The 20210-nt window shown below is 40.3% G+C and overlaps 1 protein-coding gene across 4 annotated transcripts in view; it reads left to right on the forward strand.

Moving 5' to 3' along the window:
- TENM4 (teneurin transmembrane protein 4) overlaps positions 1-20210 on the forward strand; it is a 595878-nt gene that overhangs the window by 432326 nt on the left and 143342 nt on the right. For all 4 annotated transcript variants that reach the window (XM_030971231.1, XM_030971250.1, XM_030971240.1 and 1 more), the window contains 2 exons: positions 11192-11293; positions 16376-16570. In XM_030971231.1, coding sequence (XP_030827091.1) covers positions 11192-11293; positions 16376-16570 — 297 coding nt within the window. The remainder of the gene's footprint in view (positions 1-11191; positions 11294-16375; positions 16571-20210) is intronic.

The raw sequence follows: 20210 nt of genomic DNA on the forward strand, positions 1-20210 counted from the left end.
TTAGTTTTAGGGTCAAGAAAAGGTTTATTTATTGCTGAAGTTTATGCCTCTTTCTTTTTCTTTCTTTCTTTCTTTCTTTCTTTCTTTCTTTCTTTCTTTCTTTCTTTCTTTCTTTCTTTCTTTCTTTCTTTCTTTCTTTCTTTCTTTCTTTCTTTCTTTCTTTCTTTCTTTCTTTCTTTTTTTTTTCTTATTTCTTCCTTTTCTTTCTGATACTTCTTTCTTTCTGTTATTTCAGTCCCTGTGTTTTTCTGTTCATTTATTTCAGAAGAGCATAAATCTGCCTTAATAACATGGCATGTAAGTGCTGTCTGAGGGGTTCTGGAGAAACGTGTAAAACGGTGCATATGGTTTTCGTTTTTACACTTTTGTATATAGCTCTTTCCATGCAGCCCAGACTGCGGGCTAATGTAAGCACAGCTTGTTTTATTCCTGTGTTGTATTACCGAGCTGCTAGAGCAGCTTTGTGCATGCTTTTCTTTCCATGAATGCTCCCCTGCTAAAGCACAGAAATAAGGTTGTGGGAGTTACTCGTCTGCTTTGGCAAACAAAAAGAAAATTCTTTCTGTACTTGAACAACAGGCACTTTAAAGCCTCACTTTTCCAAAGGCTGTATTCACGTGTACATACTTGCATTCAAGACCACAAAAAACCAGAAGTCAACAACATCAGGACCTTAGGAGTCACTGGACCAATCTTCATTTTGCATGGGGGCCAAGCAGATGAGAGGGACATGGTCTGTGCAGTCACTCCTGGCATATGTTGACTTTTTAAATAATAACAGTTGGTCTGTATATTAGATATGTCACTGCTTTCTTTTGCTAAGTGCTACAACAGTCTCAGAAAAAGTTCCATAGATTATCTTAAACTGATTTCTAGACAGCTTGCCAGAGGCTCTGAGAAGGAGCAAGATTTGACCACATATGTGCAGCAAGTCTGCAAGGGGCAGGAACAGAGCCATAAGTACTGCTTTCTGCCTGGCTCTGACAGAAGACCACCAGAACAGAAGAGTTCAATGCAGCTGCCTGAGATGCCCCAGAGAACTGGGGGCATCCTTACAAGGGGGCAATGCTGACAAAGAACCTGGAGGGGAGTCAGGCTCTTGTGTAGCAGTGGCTGCAAGTCAGGCATCCTGTTTGGGAGCATGTCCCTGGCACCAGACACTTACATAACTGAACCTCACATATCAGTCATTCCAGCCAATACATCCTTAGTTATCAGGCTGGATATATTAAATAAAGACTTGGAGTAAAATGAAATTTATTTTTTATGCACCCAAAATTACAACATTGCCAAGGCTTCATGGCATTTGTTTGACCAAAAGAGATTACATTTGTAGTTCTCTGTGTGTGTATGCAAGAATGGTTTGGTTTTTTTCCTCCTGTAATACACCAACTTAAAACATCATTTAAAATGAAACTCAAGGCCAGATTTAGCCTTGCCCTGAGCTATGACAGCAGAAAATGTAATGTACTGAACGTGAAGTAACTTCCCTCTTGCTAGTGCAGCTCCAGAAGTTGAACCCTGAAGGCTGAATAATTGTTGTTTCCTGTATTAGTTTGTAACAATTTATGAGAGTGGGAAGGAACAAAAAAAAATTCTATGCAATCCCCTGGGGAAATAGGGGATATGAGAGTTTCATCTACTGGAGTGAAATTCAGGTTTAAAAATATTCCAACTGCAAAAAAAAGGAATCTAAGAAGAAAATAACTGTTCACAGTGTGTCTTTCTAGATCTCCACAGCCATGTCACAGTTATGTTACAAGTATGGATTAAAGTCTTATTGTGCTTGGAAGCTGCATTGTAGAAGGAAAATTAAGAAGGCTTCAGTCCAACAGCTACTCTTTGTTTAAAATCATTCACTGCATTTTTTTTCCCAGCTAACTTCCAACCTGTGATCACATTTCAAGTGCTTTGGAACAGAGGGTGTTTTCAGATGGTCAGTGTATGACTCCTTAAGAACTGTATTTCAAGAACCTTTTGTGCTTTTAGCATTGCTCAAGCTGTAGGAAAACAGTGTTTTCCCTGTTTTGCCCTATGGACAGCAGAAATACATTAGCAGGATTTCCTTAAAGTTGGTGAAGTCAAGGGAGATTTTAACCACCAAGTTAAATGGTCATATACATCAACCAATGCCCAAGTGCTTTTGAAATCCCATTACACTTTATGCTTTCAACCATCTGAGAGCTTCAGATTATAAGGCATTCTGCCCTGGAAAGATTTCTTCTTAATAAGGAAGCAGTAAGAGAAAGGAATGAATCAGGGAGATAAAGATAAAGCTCTCTCTCAAAGGGCAACCCAAATTCAGACCAAATGTGGCAAAGGTTTCTGAAATAATCAGGCTTGTTCTCTTCTTTATTTACTCCCCAACTATTCCCACTTGGTTCCTCTTTCTGTAGAACAGAAGTTCAAAATAGGACAGAAAAAATCTGACTTTTTAGTATTTCCAGCTGGGACTGGAGTCAAATGTGCTTGAAATAGTGTGAGAAAGACTGATATGATTGTGGTGAGAGCCATTTGAATACCTGGATATACATCTCAAACCAGGCCTAAAAAAAAAGTATAGACAACTCAAGAGAAAATGTGCTCACATGATGTACTGTGAAATTTGGCAAAATCAGCAGCTCTTGATTTCAATAAGCAAACTAACTGCCCCTGAGCACCAAACTTTCTGTGCTTCGCCATCACCTTGTAAAATGGCCCAGCCTGCAGAGTCACTTCTGGCAGGGACAGGTGTCTCTTGTCAGTACTCTCATGGAGATGGGGGTGTATCTGCACTTGCAAATTGCTTTTTTAAAACATTCTTGCAGAAAAAAGAGGAGGGAGAATAACATTCAATTCAATATTGTGGTTATGTCCTCTCTCACTTTCCAGATTCAGAAGTGATTTAAAGAGCTGTTTAAAAGACTGCCTGCTTGTTGCCCTTTTCCTAATTTAGCATCCTTATACTTGCATGTGAAGATTAGAGTTCCACTGGGATGTGAGAGTAAAACAGGGTTATATGCATGGGTCCTTAATTAAAACAGACCTCCCAGCCTCAAGAAAAGGAAAAAAAAAAATGATAATCTGGCACAACATCAACCAGCATTAGCAGTATCAGCATCACTCTAAGTGCCCTACCGAAGAGGAAGCTGTGAAAGAGCACTCAAAAATAATGACTGAGTTTCCATGATGATGTCAAGACTTCCACATCTCAGGCTGCCAGGTGTGGATTGCTTGAGCTAGAAGTATAAAAGCTGTACAAAATAAAAATGAAGCAGAAAAATTGAAATCTCAGCAGGTGATGATGTACTATGAGAAGGAATCAGTCCTTTAAAGCTTCATCTAGGGAAGGAGGAGGAGGAGCAAAGGAATACCAGACCCAGCATTTCCACATTTCTTTTGTTTCCAGGGCATTTTCTTTCCCCTTACCTTTGTTTTCCCTTTTTTTTTTTTTGGCTCATAGTGTCAAATCTGATGCTTGAAGACATCTGAAACCAGGTTTATCCCCTCTCACCTCCACGTCTGCCTTGGCATTGTTATCACAATTACAAGGGCAGTGACAGTTCTCTAGGCTGAGAATCCAGCCTCTCCTGCAGTGAAATTCAATTGAGTAACATCATTTCTTTGAAAAATAAACAAGACTGCAAGCTCTGCAACTGGGAAGTAAATTAAATGTGTTCACAGAGCTTCAGAATCCTCTTTGCCTTTCATGTTATACTGCTTGACTTCCTATTAAAATTATTGCTAACGTAGTCGGGGCAGTGACAAGGAGCACTTTTGTGAAAGAGATATGTTATTGCAATGAGCTTGTAGGTGTCAGTTTTATCCTGGACAAGCAGATCTAGAAAAAATAGTATGTGGCTTTCTAAGGTTGCTCTAGTGCAGCAGCAAAGAGTAAGGTGAAATAATGTGGTGTCCCTTCACTCTCCCAAGCAATATAATTCAATGTACAGTGAGAGGAATGCTGGGAACTCCTCATGGCCCTTCTGTACTGATGTGGCTGACAGAGGATTTCAAGGTCAAATGCAAACCATGGAGTCTCCCTGCTTTCTGCCTTGCTCCCTGTGCCCTCCCTCCCAGCAAAACATTTTTGTTAGCCAGGGAAACACAACTAGGCAGAAAATAGATGAGCGGACAGCTAGGAACAATATATTTCTGTGTGACAATAAATATACGTATTTGTTTGGTACAGTAAACAATTCTATTCTAATTATTTGGTTTACCGCCTTTTTTCATTTACTTGCTATTTTTGAATTAATGCATCTTTGTATAGAGATAGTCAACATTTATTAGGAAAGGGTAAAAACCTTTTATTGTACCAATTAGTATGTGTGCAATATCTTCCTGGGTTGGTAGATGAGTAGCTGCGGCAATTTATTTTAGGCTGAGCAGCTACGTATATCTTCTTACCAGAACTGAACAAAAGATTTTGAGGCCATTTCTTATGTAGTGGTGGAGTAGACTACTAGTTGAAGGAACCAGACAGGATACTTAAAAAATCTCTGCTCTTTTCTTTGCATCTCAGTTCTAATATGGAATATTCTCACTGGTACAAGTTTTTTATATTCCTTGAACCTTGATTCCTGAACTGAGATTAGCATTGATTCATTAAGGTCTAATTGTCCTGCTCTAGTGCTGTTCCCACATGTTTCTGACACCAAACACTGCCATCTCCAAAGCAACTTTTTGAGATTATCAAATGAAACAGTTACATTTGAATTCATACAGCCACACAGCACTGAATGGCATTTAATCAGTTTTTAGAAAGCAATCCTGGTGCTTATTAACTCCCAAAAAGCTACTGGCTTCAGTTGCCAGCTAGATAACTATTTTTTCTTTGCCAATAGATAGTTGCCTCTAAATGCCTAGGGAATGATGATGCTTGGTGGCAAGTGCAGGCTATAAAATATTTATCTTTAACACACAATTGTATTACTGCAGCCTCTAATAGCATTTGGTGTCAGGCAAACATCTGCCTTGGCCTCTGGCCCAAAGATAGGGAAACAAGCTATTAAGTTGGATGTTGCATAGTAAATAAATAAGGCAGAAATACTGTTGAAGTAGCTGTGCTACTGACCAGCAAACATGGTGAGTATATAAAAAAGAAGTCCATCAAGAGTCTAGAAATTTGTCTAGCTTCTTAATAGGTTTATTGTGTTGCATCTGGATAAAGGTAATTCATGTCGGTAGTTGTGAGCCAGGCTGACAGGCCTTTATAGAGTTCACCGCAGTAGAATTGGCTTTCATGGGGCTTTTTGTCAGCAGCAAAGTGGTCCCCTGAGCAGACCATTAGCCTGGGAGCTTTGTCGCTGTCACATGAGTCAATTTATAATGTAAAGCAAATGCTGTGTTGTATTTGTGTCCATACCTCAGGTTAACAACTTTAAAAAAATGGGAATGGTAACAGTTAGTGATTTCATATTGAACTTGATAATACCCTTAAACAAAAGATAGTGTAGTGTGAAGTCTTATTGTGGATATGGGCTGGATCATGCCAGTTTATGGCTTCTCTCAGAGTAAAGGGTGATTACAGTGGGAAAACTAGCAATGGGACAAAGGTTTCAGCCAAGTTTCCCTCAAAATCTGCCAGCTGTGAGTTTACTTGTACTGAAAAAATCCCCTGAAAGAAATGGCAAAAATAGCAGATCAATGTTATTTTTTGCAATATGTTAAATTATAGCTGCTGAGGATACTTAGAGAATTTTTTTTTTTGTTTCTTTCTTTGATATTTAAAGCTCATGAGCAGAAAGGACCTTAAAGAGTACCTCAGAAGAGTTTTGCTCTTGAAGAAGTCTAGGGTTTTGCACTTACTGGATGTTTTCCCTTTCTTATTTTTATGAATCCATAAAGTGTTTTGTACATCCTCCTTTTCCTGCCTGGGGTAGGCTGTCCTAGAGTAGGGAGTACTGGCTCTGTCAGACAGGGCATTTCCATACCATTCTCCAAAATGACAGTGTGGATCTGAATACCAAGTGTCTCATTATATCATTTAGACTTTCTGTCAGAGAAGTATGAGGATATTTATAATGGAGAACTGAGAAGATGCTCAGAGGGCTTGGAGACAGGCTAAAGGAGTTGGGGCTGCTCAGCATGGAGAGGAGACAGTGCCAAGGAGACCTTAGAGCTCTTCCAGTACCTAAAGGGGCTACAAAAGAGCTGGAGAAGGACTTTTTACAAGGACATGGAGCGATAGGACAAGGAGGAATGGCTTTAAACTGACAAGTAGGCAGGTTTAGTTGAAATATTAGGAAGAAATTCCTCACTGTGTGATGAGTCATTGGCACAGGCTGCCCAGAGAAACTGTTTTTGACATATCCCTGGAGGTGTTCAAGGCCAGTTTGGATGGGCTGTGGGGCAACTTGGTCTAGTGGAAGGTGTCTGCTCATGGCAGGGGGATTGGAACTGGGTGGTCTTTAAGGTCCTTTCCAGTCAAAACCATCCAGTGATTCTGTGACTCCATTAAATGACTTGCTTTTTCAGTTGCTAATTAGATTGTGAAGCTGGCAGAACACTTAATTCCATAAACAAGCTTCTGCATTCGCTCTTAGAAACTCCACACCCCAAGTTTTGCCCATGTGCCTCTGGTGTGCGTTGTTTGCTTTCGGAAATTTCACTCCTGCTGGTGGTTGAAAGGTGGCATGGAAACTGTGTTTTCAGTGTTCTCTTTTCATTCAACAGCAAAACCTGACAAAGGCATCATGCATCATCCATTGGCTGGCCCTCCAGTTATTAATCTCTGCCCTTACCGGCTGGTGTCAGTCAGATCTCTTCAGGGATTTGGAAGCCAAGAGAAAACTGTGGGAATCAGACTAGAAACAGAGAACATATGTATCTCTTTCTAAAATAGAATTGTTCATGGTCTCACAGTGAACTTTAACAATTAAATAAAACAAAACAAAAACATTGTCATAATTCTCTAAAGGAGTTCCCATGGTACTATTCATAAAACACCATATGGAATTTTGTATATATTGGAAAATACTCCTCTAATTATGTGAACAGCTTACAGAATAAGCTGTATAATGGAGACTACAAGCCAGCCATAACTGCAGTGGCCTGTTTTTGCTTATTGATTAATAGTGTGTCACCTCTGCAGCAATGTTGACTGTGAACATACTCAAAAGAAAGACAGCTGCTTTGTGCCACTGACTTGGGACTCCCTGAATGTTAAAAAGTTGTGTCCCTTCTATACCATATGATAATAATTTGGCTAAGCACTAGCTTCTGAAAATGTCTGCTTGATTCTTTATTCTTTCCAGGTTTCTCCCACCACAACTCCCTAATTTCTGATGCCAAGTCACCCTCCTCCTCCTGTTTAGCTTGAAATGTTGGTGTTAGAGCTCTGTGCATGAACGTGTGTGCACTTACACATGCCAGAAGGGCCAGAAAATTTTCTGAGGTGCCCAACTGGCAGTCTGTAACCACTGAAACAAAATTCAGTCCTAGGATGAAAACAGAGGTTTTTATGAGAAGCCTTGAGTGAGTATAACTTGCTAATGCCTGCAATTTCAAAGTAAAAAGAAATTCCAGGTTGTGATTCTGCCTAAGAATATAAATAGGAGCATGCTCAGTGTTGCACACACAGCTTGCAGACTTGCTCCTCACAAGCCTTAGTCTCTGCCTTGTTTTGTGCTCATTAGCTGTGGAGTTTCTAAGGAAAAAAAGTGTGTTCATTTAACACTTCCTTTGTGGAAATACTTTGGAGTTGTTTGGGAGTAGCTTTGAGACAAAGATGCACTGCATGAACCGTCATCACTTTTCAGAATTGATTCTCAGTAGTGAAGAACTTTTGGGAGCGTGTGAAGACCTTAATTGCCCTGAAACACCAGGAAAGTTTGCATCCTTAACTGCTAAAAAACAGCAAGTGGCACAAGTCACAGGGGGAGTAGAGTTTCTTTTCACTTCATCTCATCTCTATCAGGCAGGTTATTCCAGGGCAAATAGAGGTAGTGTAAAATGAGAATATATTAAAAATGTTACTTTTGGCAATATTAGAAAAACAAGGGACATCAGAGAAAGCACTGAAATGGGATGAAAGGATTTTTTAAGGGCCTACTCTATTATTAATAGCAGAGGGTATTCAGGCCACAAGTAAGAGCTTCTGAGGTGCTTCAGTGAGAAGGGTAAAATGGGTTTCATCCACCTGTCTTTTAATTCCTTTTGAATTCCTTTAGCCACTCTATGGCATGAGGCAGTTTGGCCACGCTTGCAAAGAAGTATCTAGGAAACCAAAGATTGAGGAGGTACTGACAGATGAAGTGATATGTGTGCATATCACTGCAGCTTCACAATGAATGCCAGATCTGCATATGAACCAGAAAATAGATGTGAATATTTTTTTTAATGTGATAGTGTCAGTCACTGTCAGCAGGGATCTGACCAGTTATAGGTGTCTCTGCTGAACCGGTCAGAGGAGGAGAGGATGCACCACCAGAGTAAAGGTTCTTACATGGATTCACCCAGAAATTCTGGGAAGGTTGGTTACCTAAGCACAGGTCTGCTCCATTTCTGTGATTACTCTGAACTTCTAAATCCCTTTATACATAGTCATTGTAGTGGACAATGTAATTCAGTTTAATCTGCAGTGGACATCGAGTTGGTGTGCAGAGTCTTACCTGTCTTGTCCTAGGCATCACAGACACACCAGCTGAACCCACTGTAACTACAAAATATTGTTTCTAGTAAGAAAGATTACCATTTAGCTGATGTAGTGCACTGTCACACTTTGGAACAGTTGCCATGCTTAATGTATGCTACTTTTTACGTACTTTCTAGATGTTTCTGTGGGTCTTTTTATTATTTTACTTAAATATTATATTACAAAAATATACCAAGAAAGCTATATGGATATTTACTCCTTTTCAATATCTCTGTTTAGTCCATTAAAGCAAAAACTTGGGAAAAAACTTTTAAAAATAGTTTTTAGTGTTCTAAAGGTGTTGTTAATGCTGGGAGTCTGTCCTGCATCATGCCCTGAGGTATTCCACTGGACTTCAAAGATCACACATGTTACATCTTTGCAGGGTTGCTCCACCTTGCAGCCCCTGACCCAGTGTGGCAGTGGGGTGGTAAGGTGTCATGAGACAGCTGCACTGATGCTGAATAGCACAGCCCTTCTCTTCCCAGTTGTCAGGCAGCAGGGAAAAAAATACTCTATTTTTTTTCTGCTGCATTCTTTTTTTATGCCACCTTTTGAGCTTAACCACCTCACTGGAGGGTCTGACAAGTGCCAGAAGCAGCACAAGAAGAGGGAGCTTAGAGTTGTTCTTAGGATGAGAAGATTAGAGGAAGAGGACTGACCCTTTCAGCAGCAGGAGCGGTTAAATCTCCTTGCCCATCTCATTATCTTGTTTCACAGAACTCACACTCTCTATGTTCTTCATGTGTGTAAGTATTTACATAAATAACTTCCTTTTCCTAAATCTCTGGGTATATTTCTTGAAGAAAAGAAAAATATAAGTATTGTAAAAAAAGCATAGAGAAAAAAAAGTCATAAAGTGAATTAATTTTTGTTTTCAGCAAAAACAAAACTCTGACATTAACTCACGTCAGAGTTCTGAAGATTGTATACACATGGGCTAATATTAACTTTTCATTTACAGGAGAGATTTGTGTTTATACCTGATATGAAGTGAGAGATGATATTCCTAAATATCATTATAAATGCACAAGGCCTTAGTTGTTACTTCTTTATTCTAGGAAGCATGGCTGCTCTTTAACTGGAGCAAAGATGGCAGCTCAAGCCTAAAGGGTTGACTGCATGTTGTTCCACACACTGTGAAGTGAATACCTGCTTAATTACTGAGTGTTAGAAAACTGACAGCAATTCCTTGTACCTTTCTTGCTGCATGGAGCTGTCTGCTTATGAGATCTCTGAAACCAGGACTTAAAACATAAATACTTTAAACTGGTTTTATTATTTAAATTTGCTGTTGTCCTTTGTGAATTATTGAATTACACCACAGCCTTTAAAATGTCCTTCAGAAACCTCTGCTCTTTGGCAAACACTCATCCAGAAACTGGCTTCCTTTCATTTGTGATTGGAAACTAATCTGCACATCTCTGCTGTCGCTGGTTCTCTTCACTTGGACTGATTGGGAGTTTACAAATAACTTTGCTCCCACGAGGTCTCATGAAGTATATCTGTGCAAATGCAATCATTATTCACAGGGCTGAGATTTTCACCCCACTCCATGTGTACCACCAGTGCCCCTGCTCTGTAACCAAATCCAGTTTTCATCTGATAGGCATCTCCCTCAGAGATTATGTGAAATAGCACTGTAGAATGAACCATGGTATTTATTACAATGTCTTTCAAAACCTCACTCACATTTACTCAGTCTTCACTCAGTTTAGTGTAAGAAAATAAGATTATTTTCATTCTCTTTTTGATGTGTTTACCAGCTTGTGTTGTTCTTTTATGAAAGATATGTTTTAGTCCCAATATTCTGAACTCTTTTTGAAAGAGAAGTGCTAGATAACATTTTGCTTACCTGTTAACTTCCCCTGAAAAATGAATGGCTGGTGTTTTTGCCAAAGTCAGGGAATTTAAGATGATAACTAGAAATAGAAGAAAATGTGAAATAGACCCATTCCTGTTCCACCAAATAGAATACTAGCCCCAGCACTTTGAGCTGTTAAAGATACAAATTATATAAAGTTTAATGTATTATATTCAATATAATATTGCAGAGCAAATAAGAAGAAATTTGGTTAGAGGTATTTTGTGAACAAGCAGATAGGATGAACCAAGGGTCTGTGTTCAGTAAGTTCGTAAGGGAACATATCTATCATCACTCAGCTCTTTTTGACACAAATAAATGCCTCAAGGTCACTTAGTCAAGTCAACAAAACTGGACCAACAGTGTATTTTCTGCCATGAGAATGGTGTGTATTGCATCCCTGCCATAAAATCAAAGACGAAAAATGGTTGTAAAAATATACAGGAAGAAAAGACATTTGGAAGCTTTCAGGTACTGAGAGAATGGCAAACCTGGTGCGTGCTGAGCAGCTCCTATTTAATCAGAGTTCACATTTGAACCATCCATTGATATAAATGGATGAGCAGGGTTTAGTGCAGCTCATACTAATGCTTTCAACCCAAGTGCAGCAGTTGCTTTGAAGTTTTAACTGTCCTGCCCATCCAGAGCTTTTCTAAACTCAGAGGTGTTTTCTTGCCTAAAGTGTCTGAATTCTCTTTTTTTTTTCCCAGAATCAGTGGATAACTGTCCCAGTAATTGCTATGGGAATGGAGACTGTGTGTCTGGGACTTGCCATTGCTTCCTTGGCTTTCTGGGCCCTGACTGTGGCAGAGGTAAGAATTTATGCTTGGTTAACTGTTACCCTCTCCCATTCAGTTAAAATTTTTTGTCCTGAAAATTATATTCATGACAGTGCCTTCTGCAAAGTACTCTTCACCCGGTGTGGAGATGCTGCAGTAGAGTGGAAAGAAGTTGATCTGTGAATTTTGTTTGCCACAAATTTGCTAAAATTTTGATCAGCAGCTGAGGGACTCATGGGTGTTTGCCTTGGACAAAAGAAGGATCAGGGGCCATCTTACTGGTCTCTAGAACTACCTAAAGGGAGGGTGTAGTCAGGTGGGGATTGGTCTCTTCTCCTAAGTAAGCGATAGGACAAGAGGAAACATCCTCCAGTTGTGCCAGGGGAGGTTTAGGTTGGCTATTGGGAAAAATTTCTTCATCAAAGGATTTAGGCTGCTCAGGGAAGTGGTGGAATCACCTTCTCTGGGAGTGTAGGTGTGCCCTGTAGGCACATGGTTTAGAGGTGGGCTGGCAGTGCTGGGCTCAGGGTTGGACTCAATCCAGAGGGCATTTCCAACCTTAATGACACTGTGATTCTTTACTAATCGTGACTGCTGTGCCCTTAGCAACAGCACAACCCCTTGGGCTGCTTGTGGACAGGCAAATGTCATGTTGGAAATTTTCTCTCTGGAATTGAGTTTAGAAAACAGGACTTATAAATGTGGCATTATGGTTTGTTTAGCTGAGCACTTTTATCATGGTGTGGCATGACACTATAATGATACTTTCTTTTAAGATACTGATTATACAAAAAGTACCTGGCAAGTCTGCCTGAGCCTGGCTGTGGGGAATAGGGCGGCGTTAGCATAAGGCTAGGAGTGGGATAATGGCAGGAACAACTAGTTACTCTGGCCAAAAGTAAAAACACTGGGAGGACTGGGAAGGAGACTTACCCCAGTAAACAGTTTAATACATTTTTCTGCTCAAGTGATAAGTAGTTTTAATAAATGGCTTTGGAAGGGTTTTCTTTGGCCTGAATTTTTGAGGTTATTTAAACATTTAAAAAACAAACTGAAATACTTTTACTAAGAACACATTTCAAACCAAGATATGAAAACCTTGCATGTGGGAAATGACAGGATACTGTGCATCAACCTTTTCAAGGCCTTTTTTGGCTCAAACAGTCCAACAAACTAAATAGAGATTTATAAATCTGGGGAGGGAGGTAGTGCCCACCCAAGGAGCTGCAGTAAGGCTGCAGGTCAGGTCTTTACCCCAGCTCATCGCTGCTTTGGAAAGCAGGCTGGCGCCTTCCCAGGAGAGAGCTAAACTCTGTCCAACCCCAGCCCTCTCCCCCTCCAGCTGAGCTGGGTCACATCCCAGCAGCGAGGCAGGAGACAGAGATAAGGAGCCGCGCACCCCCGGGGCGGGCGGGAGCTCCCTGCCAAGGCAGCGAGGCCGGGCTGAACCCGGCGGGGTTTCAGAGTTCACACCGCAGTAAGATGGATGTGGCAAGCTGTGTCCCTGAGAGCTGTTATGTCAAACTTCTTGCTGACTCAGGTTACACTTGGTTTGCATTTCCTTACACTTGGTTTGCATTTCCAAGCTCCTTTTCAAATCCCTAGAGCTGGAGACAAAAGGAGTTTTTTCCATGTCCCATAGCATATTCCAGCTCACACCTCCTAACTTCCAGTAGGGGCAGAAGTTCAGGGCTTATTTCCCCCAAGGCTCCCTGTAGAGTCTGTGGAGAAGAAGAACTTTCTTCACTGTGAGTCAGAGTACTTAAACTCTTGTTCTGAATCCACTTGCAGTGGAGCTCACCTCCCCTCCCTGGCTACCCTGAACTTTCTCAGGCTTTTCAAGGGAGCGGTGTGAGTCTCCCATTTCACCAGAGCACATTCTCTAGCTGCTATGAACACCTTTTATTAAACTCTGTCTTTTCATTCAGAATCATCTGGGTTCAGATGTTGCACTCTGCCTTTAGGAAGACAGAAAAATATCTCGAATACCAAATTTATGTTTGTATGTGCATGTCCATTCACTGAGTGTGTTAAATAGATAATATTGCCATGAGCATGAGATCCAAGGATTCCAGGATTGTCTTACTGTTGGTTTTCAGAGACATCCAAGACTCTTCTTTTGACCTATAAATCTCTCAAAAGGCAGCATGTGTAAGGCTGTTACAGTATCCATCCACAGCCCTTCATGATCCCTGTATGGAGCAGTAATCCTTAAACAAGCGGGTTCCTGCTCACATGAAGAATTCCATGAATTTCCTGGGTGTTCCTTTATTTCAGTTCAGCCTTGTAATTCACCATCCAAATGAATGGGAAACTCTGGAGCAGAAAGCCTTTCTCTTTTTAGTAATGGTTAATTACTAATGTATTATTAACCAATTATTTTAAACAAAATAAATGAGAGCAAGTCACCAGAGGTGTATTCCATAGGCTTTTTGAAGGTTTTCTTGGACACAGGAGGTGGCTCCTTCAAGTTCTGTTTAAAGTAAACAAACAAACAAATGATCTTACTCACTGATGTTCAACTTTGCAAGCAACAGAGTATGCATTTGAATTGCTGCTGTCATTACCACACTAGAGAATTACTGTAATTTTGCCATCACAGACATTGTTGGAATCGGAATGATCAAGTAATAATTATATATCTTTATATATGGAAAAGAGTTGCATAAATAACAGGAGAAAAAATTCAGAAACTTCTTTTGTCTTTATTCATTGTTGTATGCTAGAGAGGAGGTCTTGTTCTCACCATTGCCTTGACATTTGTAGCAGTGATTTCCAGTTGATGCTGAAGGACTTCTCCACAGAAGGCTCTGTGGAGTGTCAGTCTCACTGCAGATGGCCAGTAATTTATCTGATCTTTTACTGAGTGATCAGCTGACTTGTCAGGAAACATGTAAGTCTTTCTCAGCAACCTCTCCCTGGTTAAAGGCAGTTATTCTTTCTTCTTGTTGAAAAGAACTGCAGACTATCCCCTGCCAGTGCCTTGAAAGAACAATGTCCATTACTGAGCATTGGAGTTTGAGATGGGAGGGGCAGAAAATTCCATCACTTAGCTGAAAAGTGAAATTACAGAGTGAGTGTGCTGTGAACCATGCACACAATACAGTGTATCTTACACAATTTAAGTCTCATATTGTATAGGTAGATACCATCTTGCAAGTTATGCACTTGCAATGCACCACGGCATCGTGTTTCCTTTAAAGTGAACAGAGTGCTCCTTAGTAATAACAGTTGCCAAATTCCTTTCTTTCCTAAACCTCTTTTATCTTGGTCAGGCAAGTACAGTTCACTGCATATCAAACTGGTTTAACAGTCGAAGTTGGCAGTGCTTTGTATTTTATTGAGGCTGCTGTAGTTCTGGAACACTCAAACTGACTTGACTATAAGGACGTGTGGAAACAACTCATGATGCACTTTGTGAGATTACTGTCGGAAAATCTGGAAGAGAAGGAGAGGAAAGCTTTCCTTAACCATGTAATACCCCTTCCCGCACATAATCAAAGTCAGGAACAAAGCAAAAGAGGATTCATTACATGCCTAATCCAGTTGGATTAAGCAGCAGAATGGAATATTCATTTCACATTTGTCCTGCATAAAATTGTTCATAAATTGCCTTTCTGAGAGGCAGATGAGAAGGCCAGCTGCTCTCACCTAAGGCTGATGTGCAACAGTGAACAAGAGCAGTCTGTGTTGAATATATGTCCTTACAGCAGAGTTTCAGCAAAATAAAATGAAAGAGAACAGGACTGAAGCAAGAAGTTTCAAGGCAGAGTGAACAGGAAAAGGGTTTTGTTTCTGAGGAACTGAAATCAGCATCTTCCTTGGCAAAATCAGAATAGAGGACAAAAGGAGCATAATGTGGCTGGTGTGGAGAATGGCATAAGGAGAAGGCATCATCTGAAAGGAGCTGGAGAAAGCTTGCAGAGAAGTGATTACAAAAAGCTGTGGTCCTGGAGGCTGAGGTCTGGTCCTCGATGCCCTTTGCTTCCTTGGGGAACCTCTTCTTTATCTTTCATTTCATCCCATCCAACTCTGCCTGGCAGTTTCCAAATTTAGCTCTGAAATGCTTAATCCTGGGATCCATCATGCCACAGCTTGAGCTTGTCATTTTCCTCTTCTTCCCTTTATCGCAGAGAAGAAATCCTGTATCTGGGTGGCCTTGAGAGTCACCTGACTTTGCTGGAAACAAGGACAATTTAAAACCCTTTCTAAGTCCTTTATAAATTTTACAAATTTCAGAGGATAGATTTACACAGTTTTTATTACAGGGAGCTTGGAAACAGTAGAGGCCAGTTTTGCCTTGTGGCTGGTGATGAATGGAGTCCAGCAGAGGTGATAACCAAAAATGGGGGCTGGGCATTTGGTTAGAACCATAGAATTGTTAAGGTTGGAAAAGACCTCTAAAACTCTTTTCATCAAGTTCAGCTATTAAGCCAGCACTGCAAAGTCTACCACTAAGCCAAATCCCCATATGCCACATCAACACATCTTTTAAACTCCATCAGGGATGGTGACTGAGTCACTTTACTGTATAGCCTACTCCAGTGCTTGACAACCCTTTCAGGGAAGAAAGTTGATAGCTGATGGTATGACATGAGCTAAATCAGGGAAGTAGTCTCAATGTGGCATTCTGGGCTCTGAGCAAAGCAACTAAACCCATAAAGCTGAGAGTTAACTCAGAAAAAAACAGGAGAGTGATGTGTGTGCCACTGAGGTCCGCAGCAGAGGCAGTGTCAAGGAAAGTTCGGCAGCAGGTCAGGGATAGTGATAAGCAATCTAAGGTCGGTGATGCTCCGGAAAGAAGACATCAGTACATTGTGAAATCAGAATACAAGAAAACTATGAGTTTAGTTAGTGAAAAATAGGTATCAGAGACAGAAAGCAAGAAGATAGTCTAACTTAAGAGCACTGTTTTTTTGTTTTAAACACTCATAGGAGAATACAGTTAACAGCTGGGTATCATCCATATAAAAGATTGGGTTTTGGCAAAACAAACGGCAGCATACCCCAGTGAAGACTGTGTATGAATAATGTAAATTACATGCTTGGCTCTTGTGCTTCTTTTTGAAACTCTTTTCCATTTGTTTTAATGTGATTTTTGTTGTCTGTCCGTAGCGTCCTGCCCAGTGCTGTGCAGTGGAAATGGGCAGTACATGAAAGGAAGGTGCTTGTGCCACAGTGGCTGGAAGGGAGCAGAGTGTGATGTCCCAACCAACCAGTGCATTGATGTCTCCTGCAATAACCATGGCACGTGCATTATGGGCACCTGTATCTGTAACCCAGGATACAAAGGCGAGAGCTGTGAAGAAGGTATTTGCAGGATGTATTCAATTAGCCTTTTGCTTTGATTGTTGTTCTGTAATTATATGGATGGAGGCAATTCAGCATCGGACTGGCACTTAAACAGAACAATAATAGGCACCTTACAGATACAATAGATGGATACAACATAAAAATGATATGTTGTCATAACTTCTTGTTAGCTATCATACTTGTTCAATAATTGGATGAAAAGCCATCGTATGCTTCAGATAGAAGAATCTAGTTGAAAGACCAGAACATCTAATCATATGTTCAAATGTTCTTATTAAAGCATCATTTCCATTTACACATCTAAACGTATAATTACTTTTACAGTGCTTTCTTCTCTGCTGCGCTATGCCAAGCAATTTCAGTTGCTTACATACACAAAATGGTGGCGTGTGAGAAAAAGTCCCTGGTCCTTGTCAATTTTAAAAGCTTAGAAATGCTCACTACTTGAATTAAATTCTGCTTCAAAGTCAGATATTATTTTAATGGCTCTTCCATAGCTTTTTTTCTCACATTAGCCCCCCAAACATTTCTCATTTACGTTTAGATTTACGGCTGCTTTTAGTATTTATCTTTAATCTTTTTGTGTAGGAACTCACCTGCCAACATAAACCTTTATCTTCCTGAGTCTGTGACTGCTTCTTACTGCTAATGAAAAAGTGGACAGTTTTGCAAGTGTATAAATCATTCAGAGAGTATAAATATATATCCAAAAAACTTTTGAAAACTATTCTCTCTATGCTGGTGACCTGGTAAATAATTATTCTTAAATTGCACTTCTACAAGTACATATATAAGGCCTCTTCCCCGCTTGATAGATTAAAGACATCATTTGATACATTCAAGAATGACAACAGCTTGAATTAATTTATGGTTGTCTTCATGTATGCAGGGTAAAGATTTATCTGAAATGGCTTTATTTTATAGGCAATGAAAAAAGGCTGAATTGGATTCAGACATTCAAATGGCATCTAATCTAGCAATTCTTTTGATGTGTATAATATATTGGAGTGGGACATCTCTGATGTAGCATGGCTTCAGTGTCAGTAAATGTTAGAGATGAAGACAGTATCAGCTCTTAGAACAATAAGCCATCTCTTGTGAAAGCCTCATTTTGGCTTAAAGCACAATTCAGTGAAGCTGTGGGGCATGCAAAACCCAAAGATTGTGACTACTCAAGTATCTTTAAAGCATCTCTGTAGACCTCCTATTTACTAGATCATATCTTTACTGGATAAACAGAAATGAAAAGATCCTGATTTTGCCTCCAGCCAGAAGTGTTTAATGTGTGTAAATCAGAGTGAGATTTGCCCTTTTTCTAACAGGAACCTTTATTTCCCTGGTCACGTTTAAAGCAGAAAAGCCAGGCACTGCTTAGTTATTTTATGTTATCGCTGTAGCGGGGGACAGTGTCAGTCCCACTAGGTCAAAACTTGAAAAAGGAGGAAGAACAAAGAGAACATGTTTTTTCTTAGGGGCCGTTTAGTATTTTTCCAAGCATACATGTTTTTGCTACTCAGGGCATAATTTGTATTAAGTTGTGAGGGGGGGAAGCAGCTCAGAAATATGCCATGTGGGAAATCTTGAGAACATATATATACATATTTAGATTTAGTAAAAAAGTTGATTTATACTATTTTTTAAATTGCTTTTACTCTTTAATTTCTCTTCTAAGAACGGCCATCTGGTATTGATTACTTTTTATTATTTCTCAGTTCTCGTAGCTTCACTGCTTGGTCCATGTTTGTGAGGGGTTTTCATTCCAGGGTTTCTCCTGTCTTTTCTTTTTCCCCCACAGAAGTTCAGCAATGTTTATAAAACGTCAGCCAACAATCCTACGCGAGATTTTCTTTTTTCTTTCCTTAGTTTATTGGCCCATATTTTATAAGGCATGGCCTAAGCCAGCGAGACATTGCAGGGAGGGGAGCAAATTTAAGAAGTGAAATATGAGAAGTTACTCTTTGGGCACCGAATAAGCCTAATAACTTGTGTGACCAATGAAGCATGAAGCATAGTGGGGAAAAGTGTAGAAGAGGCACTAACCTTGCTTGCTACATGATTTATCTCCCTGGCAAAGATTCTGCACAAGGCTTAACTATAAACAGGGCATTTTCCAACCAAGAATTTGGCCATTTTGGACATTTTTCCAACCAACAGCACAGACATAAGATTTTTTTTTTCTTTTCCAGGTATACTAGATCTTGTCAGCTCTGCCCTCATGCCCAGCTCCTCATCTCTGCTTCTCCCAGAGCTGAGCAGCTAAATTTGTCAAGCAGAACTCCCTAAAAATATACCATTGTACTCCAAATCCACTAAGCAATTGATTAAGAAGAAAGCAGAAGCCTGTAATCCTGTCCCAGGGCCCTTCCGATGGTGCAGAAAGCCTAAAGAGATAGATCCAGTGAGGCTGAGATTAAAGTAGCTGTTGTGTGTGACATTTTCTGAAAGGGCTCATTTCAACATGAAAAATGGCCTTGGGATTATGATAAATGGGGGGTTCTGACATGCACATTCCCCTCCTATAATCGTCTGTGTTAGAGCTGAGATGGCAGATTGTCTGCCTCCTGTGATGGAGGCCCCTGCAAAACTCACCTTTTTCCCAACTGACCTTCAGAGGGGATGATTAATTGCCTGGAGGTAGCCTCTTGTCAGTTAGCCTGTGATCTTTGTTCTCTATGTTCAAACCATCTGCTGAGAACGGACGAGGCTGCTACTCCATCCCTTAGTCCTTTTCATACTTATTACTGCTGAGAAAGAACAGGGCCAGGGCTTCAAGGGTCTCATGCTAAAATTGGCACCCTTGCTCCCAGCTCACTAACAGTGAAGGAGATTTATGGACTCATCCTTTCCAGCCTCTTAAAATTTTTGAGGATTGTTCCAGCTATGAGCAGAGCTCCAGGAATCAAACAAAAAAGAATATTCTCTCTCATGCCTTGGGATAGTAATAACTGAGCCATTACTTGTCAGACTGAGAAGGGTTTGAGAATCCAGGGAATTATCAGAGCAGCTGTTGTGTTTCCTTTTAAGGTTTCTGGATCTTAAACAGGTCAGTGGAATTCTTATTAGCTTTTCCAGGGGTAAAAGCTGAACCACAAACCTGTCGTGTGTGCGGTAGCCATGTTCTGCTCTGCTGTATCAGAGCCAGAAGCTGGACAGTTTTCCTGTGCTGCTTAGCCAGACTGACACTTGTCACCAATCCCCAGGGAACTGCCACACACTGTTTCAAAAGACGGGAAGAATTTCTCTAGGCTGTCCCATCAGCTTTTATCTATAAATAGACGATCGACTCCTCCAGTTAGTTTTTCTGGGAGGGTGTCTGGTGCATTTCATATTTTTCGATTGCTGGGTGAAATTCCCCTGTGGGCAGAGCAGCTGACAGTTGCCTACAAAACACATAACTCAGGAATCAGGGAGGGAGTACATTTGGTCTTTTGGTGTACATTGCTGTACCCCTAACTAAGTGGCCTCCAATCTTGTTAGGAAAGTGCCTCTTTGTGGGGGGGAAGTAAACCTCAAACATTTAAAAAAGAGTATTAATTGATCAAAAATAAAACCAGAAGAACACCATTATAAAAAAAGGCATGATTTTATTTTAATCCTTATTCCAGAAAAACTGTCTATGGCTATATTTCAGTGTGAA

The sequence above is a fragment of the Camarhynchus parvulus genome, chromosome 1, assembly GCF_901933205.1.
Source record: "Camarhynchus parvulus chromosome 1, STF_HiC, whole genome shotgun sequence".
NCBI lineage: Eukaryota > Metazoa > Chordata > Aves > Passeriformes > Thraupidae > Camarhynchus > Camarhynchus parvulus.